The 25,042-nt window shown below is 37.3% G+C and overlaps 1 protein-coding gene across 11 annotated transcripts in view; it reads left to right on the top strand.

Moving 5' to 3' along the window:
* DMD (dystrophin) overlaps positions 1 to 25,042 on the top strand; it is a 1,138,094-nt gene that overhangs the window by 1,021,271 nt on the left and 91,781 nt on the right. For all 11 annotated transcript variants that reach the window (XM_075097793.1, XM_075097785.1, XM_075097765.1 and 8 more), the window contains one exon: positions 1,211 to 1,271. In XM_075097793.1, coding sequence (XP_074953894.1) covers positions 1,211 to 1,271 — 61 coding nt within the window. The remainder of the gene's footprint in view (positions 1 to 1,210; positions 1,272 to 25,042) is intronic.

Genomic DNA, 25,042 nt, shown 5'->3' with positions numbered 1-25,042 from the left:
TAACAGCTCTGGTACAAAACATATCGAAGGTGCATATCGTTCATTTTTATTTGTATGGGGTGTGATTTGTTGACTTTGTTAAAGTACCTGCAGTTTGGGAGGGGCAATTTTCAAGTATCTATTTTGAATGAGAGGGGGAAAGAAAATACTCAAGCCAAATAAATGATCGAGCAGCTAATCACTAGCTGGGTCTCGGCAACAATTATATTCCTTCGCAAACAGCAGGGGTCACTGAAAAGAAGGGTTATGCTGGCTGAAGCGAACATGCTTTTTTTTTTTCTAACCAAATCACTTTGCATATGAAGAAATCACTATATTAAAAATGAAAATTCTAGGTTCTACTGATTTTGACAGGTGAAAAAATTCTTAATAAACAAACTACCTTTCTGATTTTGGCCTAAATTATACGATATCTCTGCCTCTAATAAAATCTCTAATAAAAAATGATTTACAATTGTTTTGCCTACAATAAGTTTTATATAAAACCTTGTTACAAAGTATTTTCATTATATTGTACGTTGATGTTGACATTTACCACTGTGATAGCCAAGAGTAAGAAATGTCATTTCTTCTCTGTTTCTTGTGATCACTCTGTCATTTTCTCCATTAATTGCTGTTATAGGAAGTCAGTAAAACACAATTAGTAATGTGGAGGAATAAAAATAAAATCGTTCTCCATTTAGAAGTAGACAACAAGGGAATAGACCAAATACTTAGGTGGTGTTTCAGTATAACTTCACTCAACATAAAATGTAAACAAGCACATAATTCTGTTCCTGGACGGATGGAAAGCACTGACCACACAAGGAAAGAAATTGAAGAAAACCCAGTCAAACACGTTAGCAGGCAGAACTCAATAAAAGAACATGCCAGAAAGATAGGTTGCTTGCTCTGCTTCGTATCTGTTCTGTAAGCTTAGTAGTCAAGGAGGGGGTTTTGTATTTATCTTTGCAGCTGAATGAGTTCAATTTCTCTCAGATTAGGGCAGAATTTTCCGAAGAGCAGGTTAATCCTTCCTGCCTTCATGGGCAACCGAGCAAACAGACCTGTATCAGCGTGGCTGAGTGTAAAATTGTAATTTTAGAGATTAATGTTGTCTTTCCTGTTTGCTTTGAACTTGACCTCCATGTTTCTCTTCTAGGCATGTTTGTACATACGAATGTACGCATGCAGTTATTTACTTGTTTGTTTGTTTGTTTGTTGTTAACAGCTTCTGTCCAAGGCCCCTGGGAGAGGGCAATCTCACCAAACAAAGTGCCGTATTATATCAAGTGAGTATAACTAGTAATTCATTCTAGCTATTTACATTTGTCATTTACGAGGATAGTTGTAATTTTCTTAGATTATTGTTAACTGCTCCTATAGTGTCTAAGTGGGAGGAACAAAAAGGAGTGCAGTGTGCACTAAATTTCACAAAAGTGTGCTAGCTATTTAAAAACACAATAGGATGCGCTGATTTGTAAGTTGTTTGGTTTTATGATACTGTAAATCACCTGCAAACTAAGTAAAGCTTTGGGGTATCTGGGTTATAATTTAATTAGTACCTTGGCAGGTTTTGCAAAACCGGAAAAAAAAAAAAATCTGAATTGCAGTCCTGAATGCGATACACTGCTTTTTAACCTAGCAATGTATGTTCTTTAGACTATTAATTCCTTCAGGGAGAGTACTCGGTAAAGTCTGTATGTGAGGAATGACATGGGACAAATTAGTCCCTATGGACTATTCTTTTAGAGCTTAGTTCTCAATTTAAGCTTGTTTGCATTGACATGTGTACGCATAACAAAAGAGAGGAAAATGTAAAAAAAAAACCCAACAAATTGGAAACACCTGCTTCTAGTGCCCTAAACAGAGCCACTACACAGCAAATAAGAAAGAACTTTTAATGCATTTTTCCTTCTCTCTTTAGTTTTTTATTACCTGCAATATGTGCCTTGAACTATTTATACATAACTTCTGAAGGGAACGGGGGATAGAATACCTGCAATAAAGACTGTAGTGCAAGTAACTGAAGTATGGGTGGTGTTTAACACCCATATTCATATGGTTCCTCCTTGTATTCCCAACACGCTTTGCAAACTCAGCTAGTGTCACTGAAGCCATCTGGCTGCAGATGGCTCTTGCAGCGGCACTTCAGCTGCAGCCTTCACAGCAAGGTGAATTGCTACAGCAGCTTCAGAACAAGTATTTGAGTTACACATGAAGAAAACTTAAGTCTGTAGTGCAATACAGAGGTACAGTTATACCTCATGAAGTTGGTTCACCATTGCGTTAAATTTGTAATTTTTCTATTTGCATTTGGCTATGAATAATGAAACAGTCACAAGGAAGCTGGAAAGCTCTGTCAAGGAGGAGAGGGAAATCTACAGGGGACAAATGCAAGTTGAGGCTCTGGCACGTCACAGCCAGTACACGGCACTACTGTGAAGGAAAGGATCCCCCTTTTCTCTCCTCTTAATGCAGGCACAAGATGCATTTCATGCTGTGCTTTCCACCTCTCTCTGTGCTACTCACATCCAGCAGCCATGGGCAGCTGTTGACTTTTTGTGCTAAAATGATTGGCCGTGCTCTTCCTTGTTCCTTAGTAGTTTTTGGGGCCAATGATCTATTTCATCTTCTGGTCTAGGCCACTTACAATTCAAGGAACAATTCATTTTATTTCATTCACTTTGGAAAATATCCTCATAGCCATAAAGAGTTGTAGCATTATCAGTTTAATTAAAATTTAAATTCAGCCACATCTTTTATAGAAAAAACTTGCTGTCCTTGAGATGTAAAACACAGCAGTCAAGTTTTAACAAGTCTTAGTGAGCTGTTACATCTATTCCCTTCTCCAGCTGTCCTTAGTAATTTTTCTTCTCGTTCATTGTCGCCACTCTTATTTCTTATTTACACTCAACTAAATAGTCTGTTTTCTGTACCATTTCAGCCTTTAAACTTAGCATATTCTTTCTTTACTATTTGACCTATTCTCTATCAATTGTTAATGTTCTAAAAAAGTTTCCATGAAGACTGAGCAGCTATAGATAGCATTCTCTTAATGTTTCCGTAATTTTCTTTCTGTCATCAATATAAGATATTGGTGCTTGCCTCCTTTGTTAGCCAGATTTGCTACATATTTTATTGTTTTTATCTGCCTGTCCCTTGATGCTTAACCATTTTATCTCATCGTTTTCACATTTGCAGTGATATAGCATTTGATAAATCTATAAATCAGGCAGTACTTATCACTGCTGAAGGTTTAGCACTGTTTATCTACTGCTAGGTATCTTCAAGCCTTGTGATTTTCCTGGTTAAAATTTCATTTTTATACAGTTGATTAATCTGTAGCAACTAGTTGCCTCTAAAGCTATCACTTCAGTAATTCTTTCTTGGGATTATTCGCACCAGTTTTTGGTTTGGTTTGGGGTTTTTTTTTTCCAAATTGTATTGGTGTAGGCATCATTGCCATGGAAAATATAGTTATCAGCAATGCACAACCTGTTTCATCTATTCCCAGTCGCTGCCATTTTGTAGTTTATTGGTCTACTGTCAGCCCCATGAAAATTGCCGTCTAACGGCCTTGAACCAGCTGCTGTGTTCTGGTGGATTTTCTTCTACCTTTTTATGTGCTTCCCTCCTTATGGAGAGGACAAGCTAGGCCAACAGTTCAGCCTCACATCTCTTTTCCCCAGGGAACTGAGAAATCAAATCTTTGTGTTCCAGGACAGCAGAAGCATCCTAGTTTCCTAAGCAGCAAGTGGACGTTCCTGCCTGGGTACTGAACACTTGCTCAGCTCACAAGGTGCTACTGAGTTAAACTCTTCCTTTTGCCTCTGTATTAAAACATGTAAAATTGCTCGAAAACACAATTATCTGACCCTTTTCTTTTTAATCTTTTTTGTCCCTTGATGTACTTCTTGTGTCTAGTACAGGATTTAAAGGTTTTATTAGCTTGAAAAAGGAGGGGAATATATTAAAAAAAACGTTTTCAGTTTCATCAGTCCTGTTTTTTGAAGGCCTTGATCCTACTCTTACTGGAATGCAACCCAGAAAATGGGAAGGCAGAAGCAGGCACAGGTATGTCTGTACTATTTAATAATGTTTTAGGTGTTATTTAAAATTTCTAAATTTAAGTTTTTAGGAGACAAAACAGGAAATTACTTGTGCATCAGAAATCTGAAAAGCAAATGGAAAAATGTACAGCACAAAACCTACAGAATATGTATCAAAAGATAAAAAAAATCTCAAGTTCTAAAAAAGACAGATAATGAAGGTAGGGAGGCTGCAGGTTTTGACATTGTAATTCACCTTAGGCCACATCTTAGCAGGGCTCACCCCATGATGAAAGGGATCTCACGTGTGCATGCATATACATGCACATTCCTATCTTTCAGAGAGATAGCTGCTCCAAAGCAGTGACAGATAGCAAAATCGAATGTCTACTTTGGATTTTGCAACACCAGAAGAAGCATTTGGTCATGCTGTATGACCCAATTCCTCTTCAGTGTTCATCCTCCTGGGGTATGTGGGGGCATTAAGCAGCTATACTCGTGTTTGCACCTCTCCTGTGTATGGCTTATCCTGTGCTTAGCAAGTGCTAGGAGATCTCTGTTGCCTTGGAGTAAGGAGGAGGAGCTGAAGTCTGTAACATACTTTCCTTCTAAAAAAAAAAATAAATCAGTAGTCCTGCCATCATGATGTGTTGAAATTTAGTAGTTGTGGCTTCTCTATTTGTACTAATCTTTGACATTATTCTTCCTCTGTGTAACTGACTTGCCATTTAATAGTGTCTGTCGTCTTACCCTCTTGCTGTGCCCATTCTTTTGAAGGATTTAAAATGCTTCTGCAAAAATACAGTTGTCTTTCATCTCAGTACTTCCCACAAAGGAAGCCTTCCAAGTTATTTCCCAGCCAAGCTTATTTTGTTATACAGATTATACCAGTTCACTGAACTTTGTCCTGCTGAGGACAAAGCTGGATTCTCAGGAGCATAGATTTGGCTCCTTGAGAAGATCCATATGAGCCTAGCCATAGAAATTTGCTACACAATGAGCTAACTCCAAGGACTGTGCATCCCCACTTTCTTACTCTCTTCCACATTGTAACTTCCGATGAGAGTATTTGACTTGCATTAAATGTATCAGCTTGTGAAATACATTTTTGTTAGTTTTAGATTCTTTTAGTTTGTTAGTTTAGTTTGTCAGTTAGTTTTTCTATACTTCGCAGTGGAGATCTAGGGGGCCAGTTTCTATGAACATACTTCTTTGTTGTCTTAATTTTTTATCTTCCTTTTAACTGTTGCTTAACCATGCCGAAATTCAACACAGAAAAAAAAAAAAAGCTAAGAGCCTTGAGTTTTCGTTGTAAAAGCAAACAGATTAAAGCCATGATTCTCTTACTTTTGTTCAACTTATAGATAGGATAAATGAATCTATCTGAATTAAATTCTACTAAGATAAAATAAAGCAAAGAGTTGCTGTTCTGGTAAAATAACTTGGGTTAATTGTTTCTTCTGCAGAATGTAGATAAGTATGAGACACAAAAGCAAGTAGAAAATATCTGTCAGATGGAGCAGAGAGAGATATGGAGAATCATAAATAAAAAATGTGTGATTATGTCTTTGTAGTGAATGAAGCTGTAAGCAAGCTATGAAAACCATGTGTATGGCTGACAGTTAACCTATCTACCAAGTACCAAAAAGGTATTATTCTGGCTTCTTAAAAGCACAGCTATTATGATCTTTTCCTGTCTTTCAGTTCTGAACATGCCATACCAAAACTGAAACTATTTTGAAGGAAAAAAAAGACTATAATACTCTTCAGTCTGCCTTTACATGATGTAAACTATCACGCTGTCTATCACAAAAATCTACATCAAACATCTGATATTTTGCCTAAGTGCACAGTTTTTCTTTATCATTTGTAGGGCTGTGAAGCCTTGGTTCCAAAATGTGTCACAAAAATTTGAACTCGGAGTGTAAATGAATGAGAAATCTTGAGCCGTTAACTACCTTTAAAATGAAAGTGGAGGTTATAAACAGATGTGCTCCCGCTGACTGAGCAGGAGCACTCCGGGAAGATACCGTGGGTCTGCTCTTCATTACCATCTGTCAGCAGGGAGTTACTGCCCTCACATGCAAAGTAACTTAAGGGGATTTAATTTGTTTTGAAATGAATTATAAGTACTCAGCAGCAATTTTGTCATATCCTAGCTGTTTCAGCGGCTGGGGGAAGGGCTGTAACCTCTTGTTGGGGGCAGTAGCTGATGGAAACCATGTGCTTTCCCAGCGTAACAGCGTGTAAGGCAGTGCCTGCTGCAGAGGGCAGCTTCCTCAGGCGCTTGCACAGCACTTGCAGAACTTGGTCTTCTTGATATGTCTGTGTTCACATTTAAATGGATAGTAAATTTCTTAAGCTTTGTTGTCAAACCTATTCCGTATAAATTTTCATGAAGACAGTACAGTGTTAAGCATTACAGAGAGGCTAAGTATTGCAGGGATAATTTTCATGCAGGTTAAATCTTAAAATGTGCTATGCAGGTAATGTTGTTTGCTCAGTTTAGTAATGAGCTGGGTAAGAGACTTTCAGATGGATCTGGCTTCCTTATTTTCCTAATTAAAAGGAACGTATCAACATTTTAAATCCATTAAATCCAGCTACTCATTGTTTTCCAGCTCTGGGGGTAGGAGAGTAATAAATGAACTATTTTTATAGGCAGTAATGTGAAAAATAAACTTTTGCTACTGTACAAGGAGTTCATGTATTTATAGAGTAATAGAATATAATTACATAACCTCGAATATTTTACTTTTATTGTAGCTGAAGTTCTTATATTTATTGTAAGCAGAATGTGATTTTTGCTTCAATTTTACTTTTTACTTTGTTTCTATTTGCTCCATTTTACTTCAGTTGTTAAATGTAGCTTGACTGTGTTACGCATTATCAAGAATAAAAAATTAACATAGCCAATATAATTTTTATAAAGTTGAATGACATATATACAATATGGTCCTTTTTTATAGAGTATATGCCAGATCTTCCATAAAAAGTAGATTTTACGGCTGCTCCTGATAACTACAATTTATTGTTGTGTACTTCGATCCCATGTTTTAAACGTTGTGTGCTTAATGGCCAGGATTCAAAAACCGGAATTATGTTTGATTTCCACTGGAATGCTTTGAACTTGAAAAGATTAGACATATTAAGGGAAAAAATAGAAAGATTTGCCTGTCAGACTTTTCTTTTTTTAAAGATCAATTACATACTTAATTTAGATGACAGACAAAGAGAAGACAGCTTCTGACAACTGTCCAATGAAATCTTCAAGGAAATGGGGAACAATAGCTCAGATATTTTTCACATATTCGTGTTATACCAAGAAGTCTCATAATTCCTTTTTTTCCTCTGAGGACTGACAGCTTTGCCAAAGCAGCGCTCGCCACATCCATTGTCTGCATTGCCCTTGGTTCCGTGTCTCTTCTGATGCAGCTAGCTCCACAAATAAGCAATTTTCCCATTCCACATGAGAAAAATTTCATCCACGTAACAAGAGAGTCAGCATTAAATTGATCCCTTTTCACCTACCTTGCCCTTTTTGTCTTCTTCATGATCTTATCAGACTAACAAAAGGAAGGACTATAATTAACATTTATGCATTTTAAGATATGTTTCAATACCAATGAAAAAAGTAGCAGATATGGACACGTACAATTTGCATCACCAGCTGTATTTGCTATGGATGCACAGGCTTTGGCGGACTGTGTAATCCTTTCATATTGTCATCTAGGGCAATGCAACAATCAAGAGAAGACTGAGAATGCAAGACTTGGACGTACCAGCTGGGCTGCTTCTGTTTCTCTACGTGGCCTGTCTGTCAGGGCGAGGTCAGGTTTTCCCCAGGATTGACTTTTTTCCCAAAATTAACTCACTGAAGCTGCTGAATCTCTCTTGCATTTGTTCTTTCTCTGACCTTCTAAGATGCCAGTTCTCCTACAGACTGCAATAAGTTCCTATTTTTCAGAATATTCTTCACCTGTCTTGGCACATTTCTCTTACTGAGCAATTTGTTTAGTCTTTACTTACTGAATCGTGACTACGGATTATTTGACCCATTTTTCTCCTTATTGCATTCCTTTCAATGATTATTTTTTTCTTGACAGATATTAGCTGCAATCAGTTCTGTGTTGCACATCAGTTCTGTGATATCCTTATCTTTAGACCTTCAACCCTGAAAAAATATTTGTATATATCTTATGCTTAGGGGGTCATAGATTCTAAGGGAAACATAAAACGGATTAACTGAGAACTGTATAAATGTCAGTAAGATCGCATTTAGACTTAAGTAAAGATTCTAACCAATAGGTTAGGAATGATCAAATCATCTATACTCATTTTGCTTACTTCTCATTTTCTGATTTAAAAGTTAAACTTTATGAAATCAATTACAGTTTCAAATATGATGCATAGTCTTGGCAGCTTCTTGCATGCTACATATTTACTTTGAATTTCAAGTATTCATCAGATAAATTTTTATATTAGGAAATCTATGGCTAGATAACTTAAAAACAAACAAACAAAAAAAAAGCATCACATCTCAGAATGAATTGCTTTCCTTACAAGTAGTTTTGATGAGACAAGCATTCATGTTTTTTACATAGCAACTGAGCTTAGAAAATACCATTATGGTACAACACAACAGAGAGTCATTTTCCAGTAGCCCTTTTTATACAACCAGTCCAGCACAGACACCAAATGGTGTCTGCAGCCTAATGAGTAGAGTAGTGAGTAGAGGTCAGACTTTGCTACCTAACACCTACTTACTTTGTGTGTCTACGTCCTCTTTTCCAGCAGGGCCAACATTTGCATAAATGCTATATGTAAGGGTTGGGCTGGGGTCTTGAGGAGGGCACAAACTCACTTAATACAGCAAGAAATTACTAAGAGTGCAGGTTGCTCTAAATATGTGCGAAGTTGTTGGTATGAGTTTTAGTCATCTTCTATACTTCACACTTTATCATGTGAACTTACATGCTGCTAGGTTAATGATAGTGTACGGTAGATTAATGTGGGGGAGATTAACAGCAGTAGATAAAGGTTGTAAAAAAAATCTAAATATCTAAACCCATGATAATACAGTCTCATTCAGGTATTTTGTATTTATCTAGAGATCTGCTAGAAAACTTTCTATTATTTTAATACTTAAGTAGAAAAAAGGTTTTAGATATCTAGCTAGTAAATAGCCCAAATTGCCTTTGAATTTCAATACATACCTGCCTCCTGGTTTTCCTTTTCAAGATGCTTTTTCTGTTCACTGCTGCAGAGCCAATACAGGAGTAGAGGGGCAAAGATACATGTTTCTGTGCTTCATTTTTAACAAAGTTAACTCAATTTTTTCACTTAAAAACTGTATTATTGGAGAAATTGTTGTAAAACTTAAGGCTTGAAGGTAATGGCATCCTCCATGAAGCATACGAAGAAAAATTTCTAGATAGAGAGGTTACAGACATGGAGGTAAAATTTAAAGCACTAGCCAGAAAAGTACTGTGTTTGACTTGGGAACAGATGACTTCATACAAACATCTCAACTATATCACCAACAAGAAACACCATGTTAAGACTTTAATCACAGTCCAAAGCATTTCTAGTTGGGACATGGGTGTAATGCTTTGTTCGTAATTAGGAGGCACCTTTGCAGCAGGAAATATCCCATAAGCGTCTCAAGGAAATAGAGGTTAAGAAGTACATAGTCATACAAATTTATTGGGTTTGTTCCCGTATTTTAGCTGTTTTGACCTGAAAATGTGGAATAAACAAATATGAGGAAGAAAAAAAGTAAGGTATTAAATTAAAATGGAATATAAATACTGAAAAAAGTTTAATTTCCAAGCAGTATTTTCCAATCTACCATCTGCCATCCTGGAAGTTCTATAAGCAAACTGATATACATTTTAATATTGCAAAGAATGTGACAAAAAGCTAACAGATTCTACTGCGTACCTAAATACAGAAAAGCTGCACCTTCATTAGAAAATCGGAAGCTGCATATGTCCTCCCAGATCAGTGATTTTTTATCTACTATTTCATCTTCAGTTTAACTCTGCTTAATTGCATATAGCTTTAGGACTTCATCGGTGGCACTGTTGTTGGCTGACCTCACTTACACATCCTTTAGAAAACATAGAAAAAGTTAAAGCAATTGCTAGTACTACTAGATACTAGCAACAACAGCAGCAGCAGCAGTAAACAGATTACAGTCATACAGAAGACACTAAACATCCCTAAGGAAATCTCTGTATAATTTAGTTTAAGATATAACCATAGAGATAACAGCAATATGAAGTAAAATTAGAGGCGAATCTTCCCTGAACTAAAACTTCACTTGAAGGTTTAAAAAACGCAAAGTGGATGGGAATCTTAAGGTTAAAATAATATATTACATGCACATATATGCATTTTGTTACTCCTGGGACTACTTCTGCCCAAACAGTTAAGGAATGATTTGAAAAGTGTTTAAAGCAAAATTCCTATCAGTGAGGGGTTTTTAACCATGTTTGCTGAGAATCCCTGGAATCTATAAATCATGCACTGACTTTGATAAATGTGATTATACAGCTAAACTTAGAAAAGTTCTGAAGTAAACAAGCTTACATCTATGATAGGTTTTCTTACATCTTGATTACAGTTTTGCATGTCATTAATTTGCATTTCATTTAGTTTTGTGTCTAAAAGCATTCTCTACTTCCGTTTTATCACCAGCTCCAGTCATACTGCAGTTGCCAGTTTTTACTGAGCAAATTTCATTAGTATATGAGAAGTTCTAATATGAAATACTTTTCTGTATATTTATCTGCTTTTAGCTAGAGTAGTGATGTTCAATTATTTTTATGGCTGTGTTTTGCTGAATCTAGACTATAAAAACATAGTCCTTGAATATTAAAAGTTTGCTTTCATGACAGGATGCTGATATTCAACATGTCTTTTGTAAGACAATGCTAGTTCAAGTTCATTAAAAAATTATTCTGAAATTAAGCAGCTTAAAACATAAAACTAAACTCTGTAGCTGAACTATTATTCAGTTATTCACCAACCCAAACCTATAGGGTTTTGGATATTTTTAAAAATCTAAACCTCGCAATGATAGTTTCAGTAGGTATAGAGAGCTTGCATTTCTAATTTTAAAATTACTGTATGTTTTGTGAAAAGAAACCCCATTATTTTTATAATTGCCTTTGATATGAAGCACAAAAGAAAAGCTGGCTCCAAGTGACAGCCGTATTTAGTACCTTCAAAGATGACTGAAAAGCACGTTAGACAGCTCTGACTTTTGTTGTTTCTAGATGATATCTTCATCTTGAAATATTCCTAAACTAAACCTATACCAACCTACCCACCCAAAAGATCTTCAATGAATTTGGGTTTTGGGTTTTTTTTTTTTTGTGACACTATTTAGAAATTTGCCAAAAAAAGAGAAGGAATAGTCAACCAGTGACAGACCACATCGAAAGCCTTTTTGTCAAGCTGATGCTGTACTAATGCGCAGCAGTAACGACTCAAAGCAAAGGGCTTGTCACAGTGAGGGAAATAGAGTTTAAAGGCACTGTTTGTTTGAAGGAGAAAATTCTTGTTTGAAACAAGCTTCCTTTGTGGTCATAGCAAGTTTCTTGATCAGTTGCAGCTAAGGTATTTCAAACCAAGAAATTGGAAGAATGACACTTGGAACGTCAAATAGCTGGATGTTACAGAATAAGTGTATTTGCTTAACTTCTTCAGTCCCTTAGACATCAGGAGCATATCAAAATGACTTCGGACTTCTGAATTCCAGTGATGTATTTTCTTTGAAGCTTATCTGCTCCTTTTTTCCTTACATGGGAGACTTTTCCTTCAGGACTGTCCTTGATAAAACAAAACAAATCTCTCCTCTGACACTGTTCAATATCCAGAACATTGCCCTCCTTTTTCCTGGAATTTGTGTCTGTTTCCAGTTCATGTTTTTCTCCTGCTCAGTTGTTTCTAGCTTCTGTACCCTTTCCTCACTACAACATCTCTTAATAAGGTCACTAACAATTTCCTGTCGTCCAACTCCAAGAAACTTTTTCAGTGTTCACATTCTTCTAGGTCATTCCACCATTTTCAACAAACCATCTTCCCACTGACCTTTCTTATATTCTCTTGTCTTATTTTCAGGGTTTGCCTTGTAATAATTACCATTCACTACTTCTGCATCTTCCCCTTGCCTTCTAATGATCCCTTTGCAGAGCCAGTCCTATCGCTGACAACACTTGCCTCCAGCTCATCACCCTCTTCATCCTACTTTCTCTCAGCACTGTTTTTAGTCTTCAATCCCTAATACCCTAATAGCAAGCCTAGCACCTCTCCTTTCAGAGTTTCATTTCACTTAGTTGTGTTGAAGACTTTTAAATGCAACTTGTTAATTTCTTTCCTTATTTCTTTATAGCACTCTCCATTAGGTGGTTATTAAGTCCCAACCTCAAAAACACCAAAATAGATGTTTTCTTTCAAGCCTCAATGTTTGTCTGTTGACATTTCCACTATTTTACACGATGTTTTGCTGCCTCTGTTAGCTATCCTTTCAGTGTCCTATGTGCATTTTATGCCTACTTACAGATTTAGTGTTGCTTATCCTTGAAGTATTTTATGTCTTTTTTCTGCACCAAACAAGTATATTTTTTCTTTCTGATTTCTGCTTAAAGTTGTCATCATCATCTGAGAGGTTTTTACTCAGTACTCAGTCACTCTTATTAGCAGCAATCTAATTCAGCCTCAGCCATTACTTGCTCATTAAAAGATGCTGTGTTCACTTCATGTGTTACCAACACTTGTAAAACGAATTATAATAGTCCAGAGTATTTTGTTGCATTAATGACGAAATATGTGAGAAGAACTTAGAAATTGTTTGTGGCACTGTTGCTCTCTCTATCATTTAACTTCAGAGTACATTTTGGAGCATCTTTTTTGCTTGGTTACTTAACTACTGTATCAGTTTTACTGTACCTTTGCACAAAAGGCAGATACTTTTCACATTCTACTTGTTCATGTGGATTAACAGATAATTTTAAAGAACAAAAATATTCCTGTCTTATCCAGATGTCTGACCTGTCTTGAAGACTGAGGTGATCTAGATCCCACAGATGTCCCCATGCTAGCAGGCTCCATTAACTTAAACTCCCTCAAGTTCTCTGTCCATCAGTGCTGGCAGGAGCTGGCATTGCCAGAAGTACCACTTTCTTGTATGGGGAGCCTGGCGGTCGAACCATAAAAAGCTGATTGCCTTGGTAATGAGGTTTAGTAGCAATTTTCTGGGAGACGGTTATCTCAAATTCTTTTCTCTCTTCCAAAGAAATTCCATTAATTCCATAAATTCCAAACCTTTGTAGCTTCACAATATTGGGAACCTACCTGACTTAGTTTACAGCGTCAGTTTATTAACACACATCAGCTCCATATTTGCAAAATACTGTTTGCTTCTGCCTCCCTCTGAATTGCAACTAGTTGCTGAAGTTTTTCCTACAAAGTAGAAGAGGATTTCTCTGTCTCTTCTTGTTCTGAGATAACATGGGGCAAGATACTGCAGAAATATGAATTAGTCCTGGGCCCATTGACTCTCAAGAGTAACAGACTGCCTCATGGCTGTCCAGCTCGCTAGGTGCAGCTTCATTCAGCAGTAGCCCATAAACATACTAGTATTCTCTGCAAAAATTATAATCAGTTGTTGACGTTTGCATTTTCAACATAAAGCCCTACTCTGAACACCCCTCTGATATGAGTAGTGGGTGCTCACAGAAGAAGGTCTTTGATGAGAGTGCTCTTCTGTGGTCATCCAATGACTCCTGCAGACACTAAGCAGCAAGAGGAAAACAAGTTCTGAGTAAATGAATCACTAGCAAAAAGACTTACGCTTAAAATCACACTTGGTAGACACAACCATTCTCAGGCAAATCTATATTCTTTCCTGTATTTCTCTTTTGTACAATACAATGAAATTCCAGCCATCTTGAGCACAGAGCTGTATGCAGGTACAGTAGCTTGCACAATAGCCAACAAGTCAAGGGCAAAATTGGTCAGGCCATTTTAAACCAGCACTAAAGCATACCAATAGACCAAGAGTGGGTTTCATATTAATGCTGCTGGAAGGAAGTTTGACAACTCATTAAACCACAGCCTAGCATGAAAGAGCATTTAGAAAAATGTTTTAGCAGCTATTCCTCCTCACGCCAATTGCATTTCCAATGATCTTGCACTGAAATAGTGCCATAGCATAAAGACGAATCAAGTTCTTCATCTCAGCTCTCCACAAGAGAAGGCAAGTTTCCTTTCTGTTAATACAGCATGCAGTACAATGGATCTCAACTCTAAATTAGGTTTTCTAAGCGGTACTACAATAGAGATATTTAATAATAACAATTAGTCTGAATAATGTACTATCGGCAGCTGCCTGTGATGCTTTTCATTGCAGTATGCTTTCCTTATTGCAGTCAGTACTACTGAAATGCCTTTAGCAACATACTTTATATGCTCAGACATTTTCCCAAAATTAGAAATGGTAATTGCAAATTTTTCCCCTTCTCGTGGGAAATGTATGCTCATGATTTGCAACGGCCTGATGCGTTACAAAAGAGATTACCACTGCTGTCAGAGCTGTTTTTTCTAAACACCATCTACTTGGCCCAGAACTTGGCAATTAACAAGTCACAGCAATACCCCACCACCCCAAACCAAAATCATATCCTAGCACCCACTCAATTTCTTGTCCTCAACTTGTATTTTTAAGTTCTTCAAAAACACAAACTCTGTTTTCCAAATCCTAACCAGTTTTCTGAGCAGGTGTTTCTCTGAAAAATATTTTATTTTTCCCAGCAGCGTTGGCACTTGCATTTCTCCATTACTGGAACTGGTGCTCATTTAGCATGGCTTAATCACAGTTCTAAGCTCTGGTGTACCTTTTCCTATACTGTCAGCCTTGGAAACTTCTTTATTCCACCTTGGTATTAAAAGGAGAGCCTGCCTTCAACTCCAAGTCAAGCTACAGTTGTACTACTCTAAAGCTTCCTTTGAAAAAAAAATTAGAACAAAATCCTCATCAGTGGTAATTAATTTTGACAGTGTGGGCTTTGTAGCAATTCACAAACCTGTACTTTGTGCATCAGCATTCCTTATTATTCTAATTAAAGTGGAACGTTGTGCCCTCGCCAGTCATTAATGGGTTTTCATTTTGTAAATGACATTTGCAAAAGTTAAAACGGGCAGTTCATATGAAGTCCACAGGCAAGAGCATTAAAATTAGCATCACCATAGCAACAGTCTTCCATCATTAGTATTCAGGGCTACAGCAAATGTTTTGTTGTGCTTTTGTTTCCAAAAAAAGATTTTTCTTTACTTGTCATTCATAAATAGAAAAGGCTCAAACCCATATATTTCAGGTAAAATTATTACATTCATTTGGATGTCACTGTTCTAGAATTTCCCAGTTTTTTGAGGTATTTATTTTTTAGGACAGAGGCTGAATTTCATGATCTCTAAAGCTGTGTATGTCTAACCCCCTCAGTGACATTTATGCATTGCCAGCCTGCTCCTCAACAGTACAGTTTTATATGAAGTCTGTCACTTCTACTCAAGAATCTGTACCAAGTAGCAGATTCTGCTGAGAATCTATAAAAGATGCATGCACGGTGGTACACGGTCAATCCCTCACTAAGTGGAGTGTGCATCTGCTCTGTGTTGGTTTTGGTGTTTAAATGATGCTATTTATACATGCTTCTTTTTCTTCCCCTCTCAGGAATTGAAATGTAAGTGCATACATCATCTCTCGTGAAACAATATTCAAATACCATCTTGTCTTGCACAGTTTAGAATTGAGAAGAAAAGAATGCTCCCCCTAAGGGAAATAAAGTTAGATTATGAGTGTACTCCAGTCACAAAATCATAGAATACCAGGTTGGAAGGGACCTCAAAGATCATCTGGTCCAACCTTCCCTGTCAAAAGCACAGTCTAGACAAGATGGCCCAGCACCCTGTCCAGCTGAATCTTAAAAGTGTCCAATGTTGGGGAATCCACCTCTTCCCTGGGGAGATAATTTCAGTGGCTGATTGTTCTCATTGCAAAAAAGTTTCCTCTCGTGTCCAGTTGGAATCTCCCCAAGAGCAACTTGTGTCCATTCCCCCTTGTCCTCTCCATGTGACTCCTTGTAAAAAGGGAGTCTCCATCTTCTTTGTAGAAGTACTGGTACACGGTGATGAGATCCCCTCTAAGCCTCCTTTTCTCAAGGCTGAACAAACCCAGCTCTCCCAGCCTACCCTCGTATGGCAGCTTCCCAGTCCTTTGGTCACCTTGGTGGCCCTTCTCTGGACCCCTTCCAGCCTGTCCACATCCTTTTTGTATAGCAGGGACCAGATCTGTACACAGTACTCCAGGTGTGGCCTGACAAGCACTGAGTAGAGAGGGGTAATGACTTCTTTATCTCTGCTGGCGATGCCCTTTTTGATGAACCCAGCATCCTGTTGGCTTTCTTTTCCACAGCAGCACACTGTTCCCTCATGTTGAGCTTCCTGTCCACCAGGCCCCTTTCCACAGAGCTGCTCCCCAGCTGGCAAGATCTCAGCCTGTGCTGCACTCCTGGATTATGTTTTCCCAGGTGAAAGACCTTACAAGTACCCTTGTTGAACTTCATAAGGTTCTTGTTAGCCCACTCTTCCAGCCTATCGAGGTCTTCCTGCAGGGCGACTGTCCCTTCTGAAGCGCCCACTTCCCCACTCTGGCTGGTATCATCAGGGTGTCATTTGGTATTGTTATCAAAGCAAACTTCATCAGGGTACACTTGATCCCATCATCCAGACCACTTGTGAAGATATTAAGCAGCATTGGGCCCGATATTGATTCCTGGATGACCTCCACTTATGACAGATTGCCAATTAGAGAAGGAGCTATTTACCACCACCCTCTGGGTGCGGCCCGCCAGCCAGTTCCCCACCCACCGCACAGACCACTTGTCTAGACTGTAACACGTTTCTTTAGGAGGCGGCTGTGGGAAACTGTATCGAAAGCCCTGGAGAAATCCAGGTAGACAATATCCTTTACTGGAAGAGGTGATACTGGCTACTTTTTTTTTTGAATGTTTAAAGAGGACATAATTGTCTGTGAGTATGTATGGGAGCATTTTGCAGCAATACTTTGCAGTTCAAGAAACTGTTTAGCACCACGTCTCCTAAATGCACCCTGAGGCGTTCTGTTTGCATATGTCTTGTTCAAGAAAAAGCTGGGGTATAATCCATTCCATGAGTTATTCCTGTATTTTAATAAATGGTGCACATTTTCATACAGCGACTGCCTTGCTAGTACCTGTGCTTGTAGCACTGATTAATTTTTCAGCTAGTAAGATCTGCGGAGTTAGAAAACCTTCAAATATGGTGAATACATATACACCTGAGGAAAATCACTCACATGTTAACTAAAAACTATCTACGGTGGGTTGACCAATGACATTTGGTGCTTGGCACATAGAGAGCTTTAACACAGAAGGGGATTGCTGTAACCGTGAGATTCTGAAATACCAACATATACGTTCATTTGTTCAACTGCTTATTTTCTTTCTTTTACAAAAGCACCTTTTTGCTCAGTCATGTTAATTTTTCCCATGTGCTGATTCACTCTACTTTTTTCCTTTTTGCTGTTTGTCAGATGCTTTCTGGGAGATTCAGCATGCTAAAGCAGTTAATTTTCTCTCTTTTAGACCTCCATCCCCTACTGTAGTGAAGATGCTTACTTACTGAGCTGTAATATTTTGCAGAATTTTGCCATTTGATACTCTTAGGTGTGGAGCATCGTAAAAACTGAATAATTTTTACTGAATCCAGAATTCAGTCTTCATTTAAGTAAAAGTTTTCATGCCTAGTGTGCTGTCTAAGCAAGCTGCTTTGTAACTCTATGTTCAATACTAGTTTCTTGCAATGTTGCATCTTATAATCAAGTAACCTACATTTTTTTTAAATCAGCTTTGGAGATCTTTTTAGATTATTAGCTTTTTACAAACATTGAACTGTAACACCATTAGAAAGATTTACCTAAATTGCAAAGGTTTCATAGCCTTGTTTATTGTAATAATGCCAGGCAGAGAAGCCGTTTCTAGGAAGGATCAGTGACAGATTGCCATTTTCCATTCAGACTCCATTCATTCAAGGACTGACCCTTGAGCAGTGTTGTGGCAAATGAGAGGAAACTGCCAGTTTTTAATTTATCCAAAACGGGTAGATGCTGTGTTTCCCAAAATATATGTATGTATACTTTCTACTTACATGTGTCCTTGAAAAAGCTACTGAAGCTGTTCTTTGTTAAAGATGTTTCTGCATTTGGTCTAGAAATATAGGAGGAGATGCACGTCTGTGAGTATGGATTTCAGATATGCTATACTAGTTGCAGATTTCCTATCTAAAGAGTGAACTCTGGAAGTAGAAGTAAGCAAATGAAATATCCTCAGCTTTCTGTTTATGTCTTAATCTTCTTCAAAATCATACCCAGCTTCAACCTATAGAAACCCTGGAAAGTGGAAATAAGTAGTTTGCAGCTGTTTTCCTGAGTGTAACAGACTATGTATTTTGTAGCTGGAAATGTCAATAATTACAGGAATAAAAAATAAAAAACAAGAGTTAGAACTACTAAACCTAAACCACATTTTTTTCTCCATCTATAAACTTTTAGTACAAGTAATTTGGAATGAAGGCATCTTGAAATTTTACTTCAGTGTTTAGAAGGAAATTTCCTCCAGATTTGTGCCGGTGAGAGCATTGTCGCCACTAGGACCCAGTTGTTGAAAAGCATATTTTATCTCTATACTCCAGTTTACTTTAAGTATCACCTGAAAATCAGATGTTAAAAAACTGATTCCCAAAGATCTCTTACTGATGAGCTCACTGCCATTTCCAAATACTGGTCTGAACTTCGGACTTCTGAACTGAGCTATTTTGACATAAACCATCACCAGAAGCATAAACAAAAAACATGAAGAGATTATCTTTCTGACCATAGGTGCACTCACCTTATTTGTTCGTTTAATTACTGCCGGTTAATGGACCTGCTTAGTCTTTTAGTACTGCTGTGACATTACCAAACAATTTAAAACACTTAGCAGACTGTTCAGTTGCAGGTGGTGTTCTGTATCTTTATATTTGACCAGTGTTTTCTCCTGCACATTCCTCATTCATCTGCTTTTCCACTATTTTAATTGTGCTATGGCACAAAAGCGATAAAAACCTTACTAATATGGTCATTACATGTTAGTACTTGCTTTCATATGCTATTATTTCTTCTCCTCTTTCCAGTTTGAGGGAGGAATAAATATTTATTCACAGTCTAGCAAACTTGAAATGAGCAGAAGAGACTATAAAGACCCTGAGCTATAACGTGGGCAGTTTAGGCTCTCATCAGACTTACTGTCAGAAGTTTGGAAATCAAATTTTAATTCTGCGCCAAAAGCAGCCTGCATGGATGGAGAAAGAAGCTCATTGATTTTAGTGAAGTTACTTCTTATTTTTATCAGCGTTAAAGGGATCAGAATCTGCTCTCAGCATTTCCTCTCACGTACCATGTTTTTTCACATCAGTGCCCAAAGTATTGTGGAATAAACATTTGCTGCTGGCAAAACGCGAATCTGTATCTCTACAGTTTTCTCATGAGAAAACTGAGCACAAAATCCTCAGCGCTGCTTTGCTCTGGGGCATTTGTTCACTATTCTAGAAATAAGGAGTGGAAAAGAGTTTGTCAGTGTGAATCTTTTATCAAACTCGCCTATGTCGGTATGCCCACATTGTGTGGTCTCACAGTTTGGATCAGTCAGACAGTGGGACTCCTTTCTCCTGTGTTGGTCCCTTCATTGGTTGTGGTCAATGGCATATATCTGTAACACCCGGAGACCTCCTGAACAATTCTCCTTTGGTACCCACGGTTTTTAAAGTACTTATCACCTTTTTTTCCCCAGTTTTATAAACTCAGATTAAATTTCCACTGACTTTAAACAGATCTTTCTGACTTTTACTCACTCTTCCTTTTTCTTTCCATTATGTGTAAGTTTATCTCCTACAAATATTCATTTAAAGTCCTCAGAGCCCAATGTTGCTCTGGCATCTCCAGACTGAAGTTCTGCTCATCTGTTTTGCCTGTTGTGCAGCAAGTTTCAAGGACACTGACAAAAACTGTCGCTGCCTTACCTTGCCTTGTCTTGTTGTATCTTGCATATTTTCAGCTTTCCTCAATTCTCTTTTTATTAGATTCTCCCAGTAATTGTTAGACACACCCACACACTTTCCTTAAGTCACAGCTTTCCTCTTCTTTGTGGAGAAGTTAGACAAAAGAGACAAACAATCAAAAAAATCTAGAAAGCTGCCTCCTGCCTCGTTATCTAGACTTTTAGTTTTCCAGGATAATTTGCTTCCCACAGTCTTTCCTCTCCGAGCTCAGCCTGCTGCAGGGCTCAGGACTCTCCAAAATCACAGCTCAAATATATTCTAATTTTATACTCTTCAGGTCTTTTTGCCACTTTCCCAGAGAAGTATGCGATGTGCCTCAAGTCAGAGCACTTACCTGCAATTTTGGTTTTTTTTTGTTTTGGAAGCCTTCCCAAACACACACAGGTTTTCCTTTTTGTATTTACTAAGAAAGTAACATATGTGCTGGTGTACAATGAGTAAATCTCTTCAGCGAAAGATGAATAATTTGGGGGGTTTTATTGCAAGCTGTTCCTAAGTGTAATAAGTGTAATACCTCTTGACAACCTTTAGCACCACTTCACCTAACAGATTCCAACTGCAAGGGAGACCAAACAGGTTGCAGGCCCCAATCAGTGCCTTGTTATCACTGAGAATCTTTGATCTACCTAATGTATAATAGATAAGATTCTGCATTTTAATCATCCTGCTGCTTTCATATCACTTGTGTTGCAAAGCCTTATTTTATTTCCAAAAATTCATCCTGACTTTGTTGATCTTTTTTCTAATTAGATGACTTTTGATCATTTATTTATTTCAACATATGTACCAGTAGACAGATGATATACCAACTGGAAGTTATTATACTGTATACCCACCACTTCCCTACCCACCTTTGTCCCATTCCTATGCCTGCAAAAGACGTAGCAGTTCTTAACTATATATTTTTCTTACTTTACACCATGTCAGAGACTGACCAGTTGATCCCTTTGGTTTAGGATATTGGCTGATGGACAATTCAGTTGGGGTTAAAGTCCCCTGGTTTCTACACATACTCCTCACTCTACCACTGCATTATGCCTTTATGCTCCAGTAAAGACCAAAAAATGTATTTTACCAGTGAAATAAGAATGAAGGATTCCTTTCAAATACCAGTCTCCATTCTGCTCTTACATATACACACCAGTCTAAGGTCGGTGCTATAGTGTTTTTAGTAGTTTAGTACTCGTATTACTATTTAAATGCTGTTCTTAGTTGTGGTCAGTCTGATTGTTAAGGCAGGGAGGATCAGTTTAAACCATATCTATAAAAAAGGCATTATTGAAACCAACAATATTTACACAATAAATTAACATATAAGAATAGTAGCATAGAATAGTGCTGCATTGCTTATGTGTAGGAATTTTTTCCAGACAATGTGCTTTATATTGTATCCAGTGCTGAATTTCTCACCAAATTATGTAATGTCAAACTTAGCACTTAAATGTTGAGTTAGAAAGAGGAAAACTATAGAATAGACACTTAAAATGTTCTGTAAAGGGTATTTTAAATTATCCTCTTAACTGCAAATTACATAAAAAGACAGAGTAGAAAAAGTATAATTTCAGCATAATGACCTAGGTCAAGAAAATAAGAACTGTCCTTTTCAGTGTTGGAGTCGGTGGCTGGAACTGATTTATATCAACTGTGCCCATCTAGGGACAAGTAAACCCATGAAATTAAAAATCAATCAAATTGTTTTACGTGAGAGAATGGGACAGTCTGCCAACACGAGAACAACCTGTACTCACTAAGGAGTGCAGCCAAAATTTGGTTTGGAAGTAAAATTCAGCTCGGTATGGAGTATGCAATGCACTAAAAGGGTTAGAGGATTGTCATTGCACACCGTGTTTTTGCAGTTTACAAACCTGGCAAGATGCTGTAGTGTATGTGAATACAGAGGAGTCCAAAAGAGCAGATGAGTATTCTTGTAATTCCTACCTTTTACCAGTTTCTCATAGAAATTGCTGCCTAAACCATTCCTTTCTACATAACGAAACTTTTAGAAAGAAATTCTGTGAGAGGTCAGCCGCTCTGCTGGTATGCATTGGAGGTGCTTCTTCAGTTCGTTACAAAGTTTTTGAATGGAAATAATAGTTGGTTTTCCTTAGAAAATTTGACTGCTGCAAATTTTGGAAATTGCATATAGAGCATTTGGCAGACTAAAAGAAATTATGATATGGCTGTTCTTCATTGGTAGTGAGTTGGTTTTGTCAAATCAGTTGCTTTCTGGATAGAAAATCCACTACTTAAAAATAATTACTGATCTAGAACTCTTCTCGTTCCCTCAGAGTAGGGAGACATTTTGGCCATTTAATGTGATGAATTTATTCTGCAGGAACGGGCCAAACTAGTTTCAAACGCATACTGAAGTTGTTGCAGCATTTGGGCTGCAACTCCCACACTAGGTCAGACAATTTGAAATGAAAAAAAAAAAGGTTTTTTAAAATTTAAATTTTTTTATATACATATATGTAAATAAAATAATGTCTTAGGTCCAAAGGAGCACTAAGTGGGCAACAGGAGAGTACCGTGGCCAGTCTGCTTTAGAGCGGTCCAGGTCTCAGCAGTGTGAACAAGAGTCACTGTGTGAAATTTGCCCAAGAGATGACTGTTACTCTCAGGGCAGACATATACAGCAGTGCAGATATAACGCGCCACTAGAAAGTCTGAAAAACCAAAATATTGTCAGATTTGGAGAGTTTATCTCTCTTGGCTATTTCATAAAGTAAATCATTTGATCAAATGGTAGGATGGATGTAGTCCCGCTGGCCTTGTTTGTTCTCTCCAAATTACCAGCAAGTTTCATGGATGATGTTGACATGGAAATAACTATAAAAACCAGTCACTTTTTCATCTCTGACCAAACAGAGTGCACTGTCATCACCAAATGATCACTTTCATGGCATATATTCCCTTTTAAAATTTTAAAATAAATGCTAGCCTCAGTGAAGTGTAATGTTTGCTACGAAAAATATCAGACAAATAATAAAAATATTGCATAAATTTAAAAAAAAATATTATTTTGTTTAGGGAATGGAAGACTTTTAATTATGATACCTTACTCATGAACAAGAAAAGCGTTCCTTCTCTTTGAATCCTAAATTGTAATTCTTAGAATAAAGCCAAATGAATACTCAGTATGGCAAGCTGCTAAAAATAAAACTCTCCAAAGGCTTCAGTACAGCATTAAATACACTGATTTGATAAAGCCAGTGGATTAGATGGGGTCTAATCCTTTACTCCCTGCTTGGGCTCTATTTGGCAAAATACTTAGTCTGTCAGCTTCTGCAAATCTTTGCAAAATTATTTTTATCCTTAACAAATTATTTGCTCTGTTAGTAACCCTAAAAACAGAATAAATTGAGGGATATGGGTGGAAGGATAATAATTTGAGAAATAATGACTGCAGATTTTTAAGAATGGGAATTAAGAGCAACTGCAGCAACAAAACTATGAAAAAGTAACAAGAGATTGATTTCCAAACGCTGGAAAAAGTATAATGTCCATTAGCAAAAATAAGTTTCATTTCTAAAGTACAAAAGTATTCAGACACAACATATCTTAACCCAGTCTTTTTTTAAAAGGTAAGGTTGAAGGCCTCTTTTTTTTATTTTCCCTTGGCTAATGCATATTAGTGTAAAGACATTAACTGAAGTGGTGCTCACGGTCTGCAAAATGACACTTGTTTCTAAAGCTGGCAACCACAAACCAGAGCGGTTGATAATGATTGAAGGAAAATTATTTACCTCGGGAGAAGAATGATAATTTAAAATAACACCATATTTTGTTAATATGACCGACTCATTTTGTTATTTTGGGATTAAGGATGAATGCTCAAACAGTTGTATTGTTTTCTAAGACAGGAGGCGTGAGTTTAGATGAACTTTCTAACTTTAAGGACACTCAGAAAATTATCTTCTACACCATAGGTAATATATTACACTTGCTATGTCTATTAAATGTATGACAAGATAAAATTCTGACTTGTTGACACTATTAAACAAATGGTTTGGATCCGGTGCGTGCTCTGCGTTTGTTGTGTACTATGTAGGTGTAGAGAAATCTTGGTTGAATTTAATAATTTTTTCCTTAAAAGGAAGGTGACAAAACCTGTGTGGTGTTTCTTAAGGCTGATAATATGGAATTAGGTATTTTGGACTTCTAAAATAATCTGGCCTTCTGTGTCACGTGGTGAGGAAGATGATAAAGATGGGTAACTCCACTTAGTCCTAGCAATATAAGAATTTTCTCTTTAAGTCTGGACTATTTTAGAAAAGCTAAAGATGTGGTAGATATGGTAGAACTGTAGGTTGATGTTTCTGATAATGTGTTCAAGGGAGTTAGATGTAGCAGCAGGGGTCTATGAATGTTTATATGGACCATAACCAGGGTTTAAATCCTTAGTATTTTAGGGCTGTGGAGATTGTTCAGAATTTAGATTTCACTTTTGAAAGCAATTTCTTAAAGATGAAGAAAGTACTTCCAAATACATATTTGGAGATTGTTTGATTAGTTAATGTCGAGCAATGCTCAGTATAGAAACAAAAAAAATTACTTTGGTTGATTTTGAGCTCTGCAGAGTCACCATCATCCTTAATTTAATAATGGACTATGGTAGGTCCTGAAAGTCATCCGTGTGCCTTTGGCCATAAATGTCAAGGCTTTTTGACTTGTGTAGACAAGGCACCTCTGATTTTCATTGCAAGTTTTTCACAGCGAATTTGGCTATGTTGCTAGAAAGGGAATCTTCATTTTGCAGGTTTATTCTTTCACTAAGAGATTCCATTTTCTGTTTAATAACAGAGATCAGA

Source organism: Phalacrocorax aristotelis, chromosome 1, assembly GCF_949628215.1.
Source record: "Phalacrocorax aristotelis chromosome 1, bGulAri2.1, whole genome shotgun sequence".
Lineage (NCBI taxonomy): Eukaryota > Metazoa > Chordata > Aves > Suliformes > Phalacrocoracidae > Phalacrocorax > Phalacrocorax aristotelis.
Note: the sequence above shows the minus strand (reverse complement) of the source record. Positions and strands in the feature narration are given on the sequence as shown.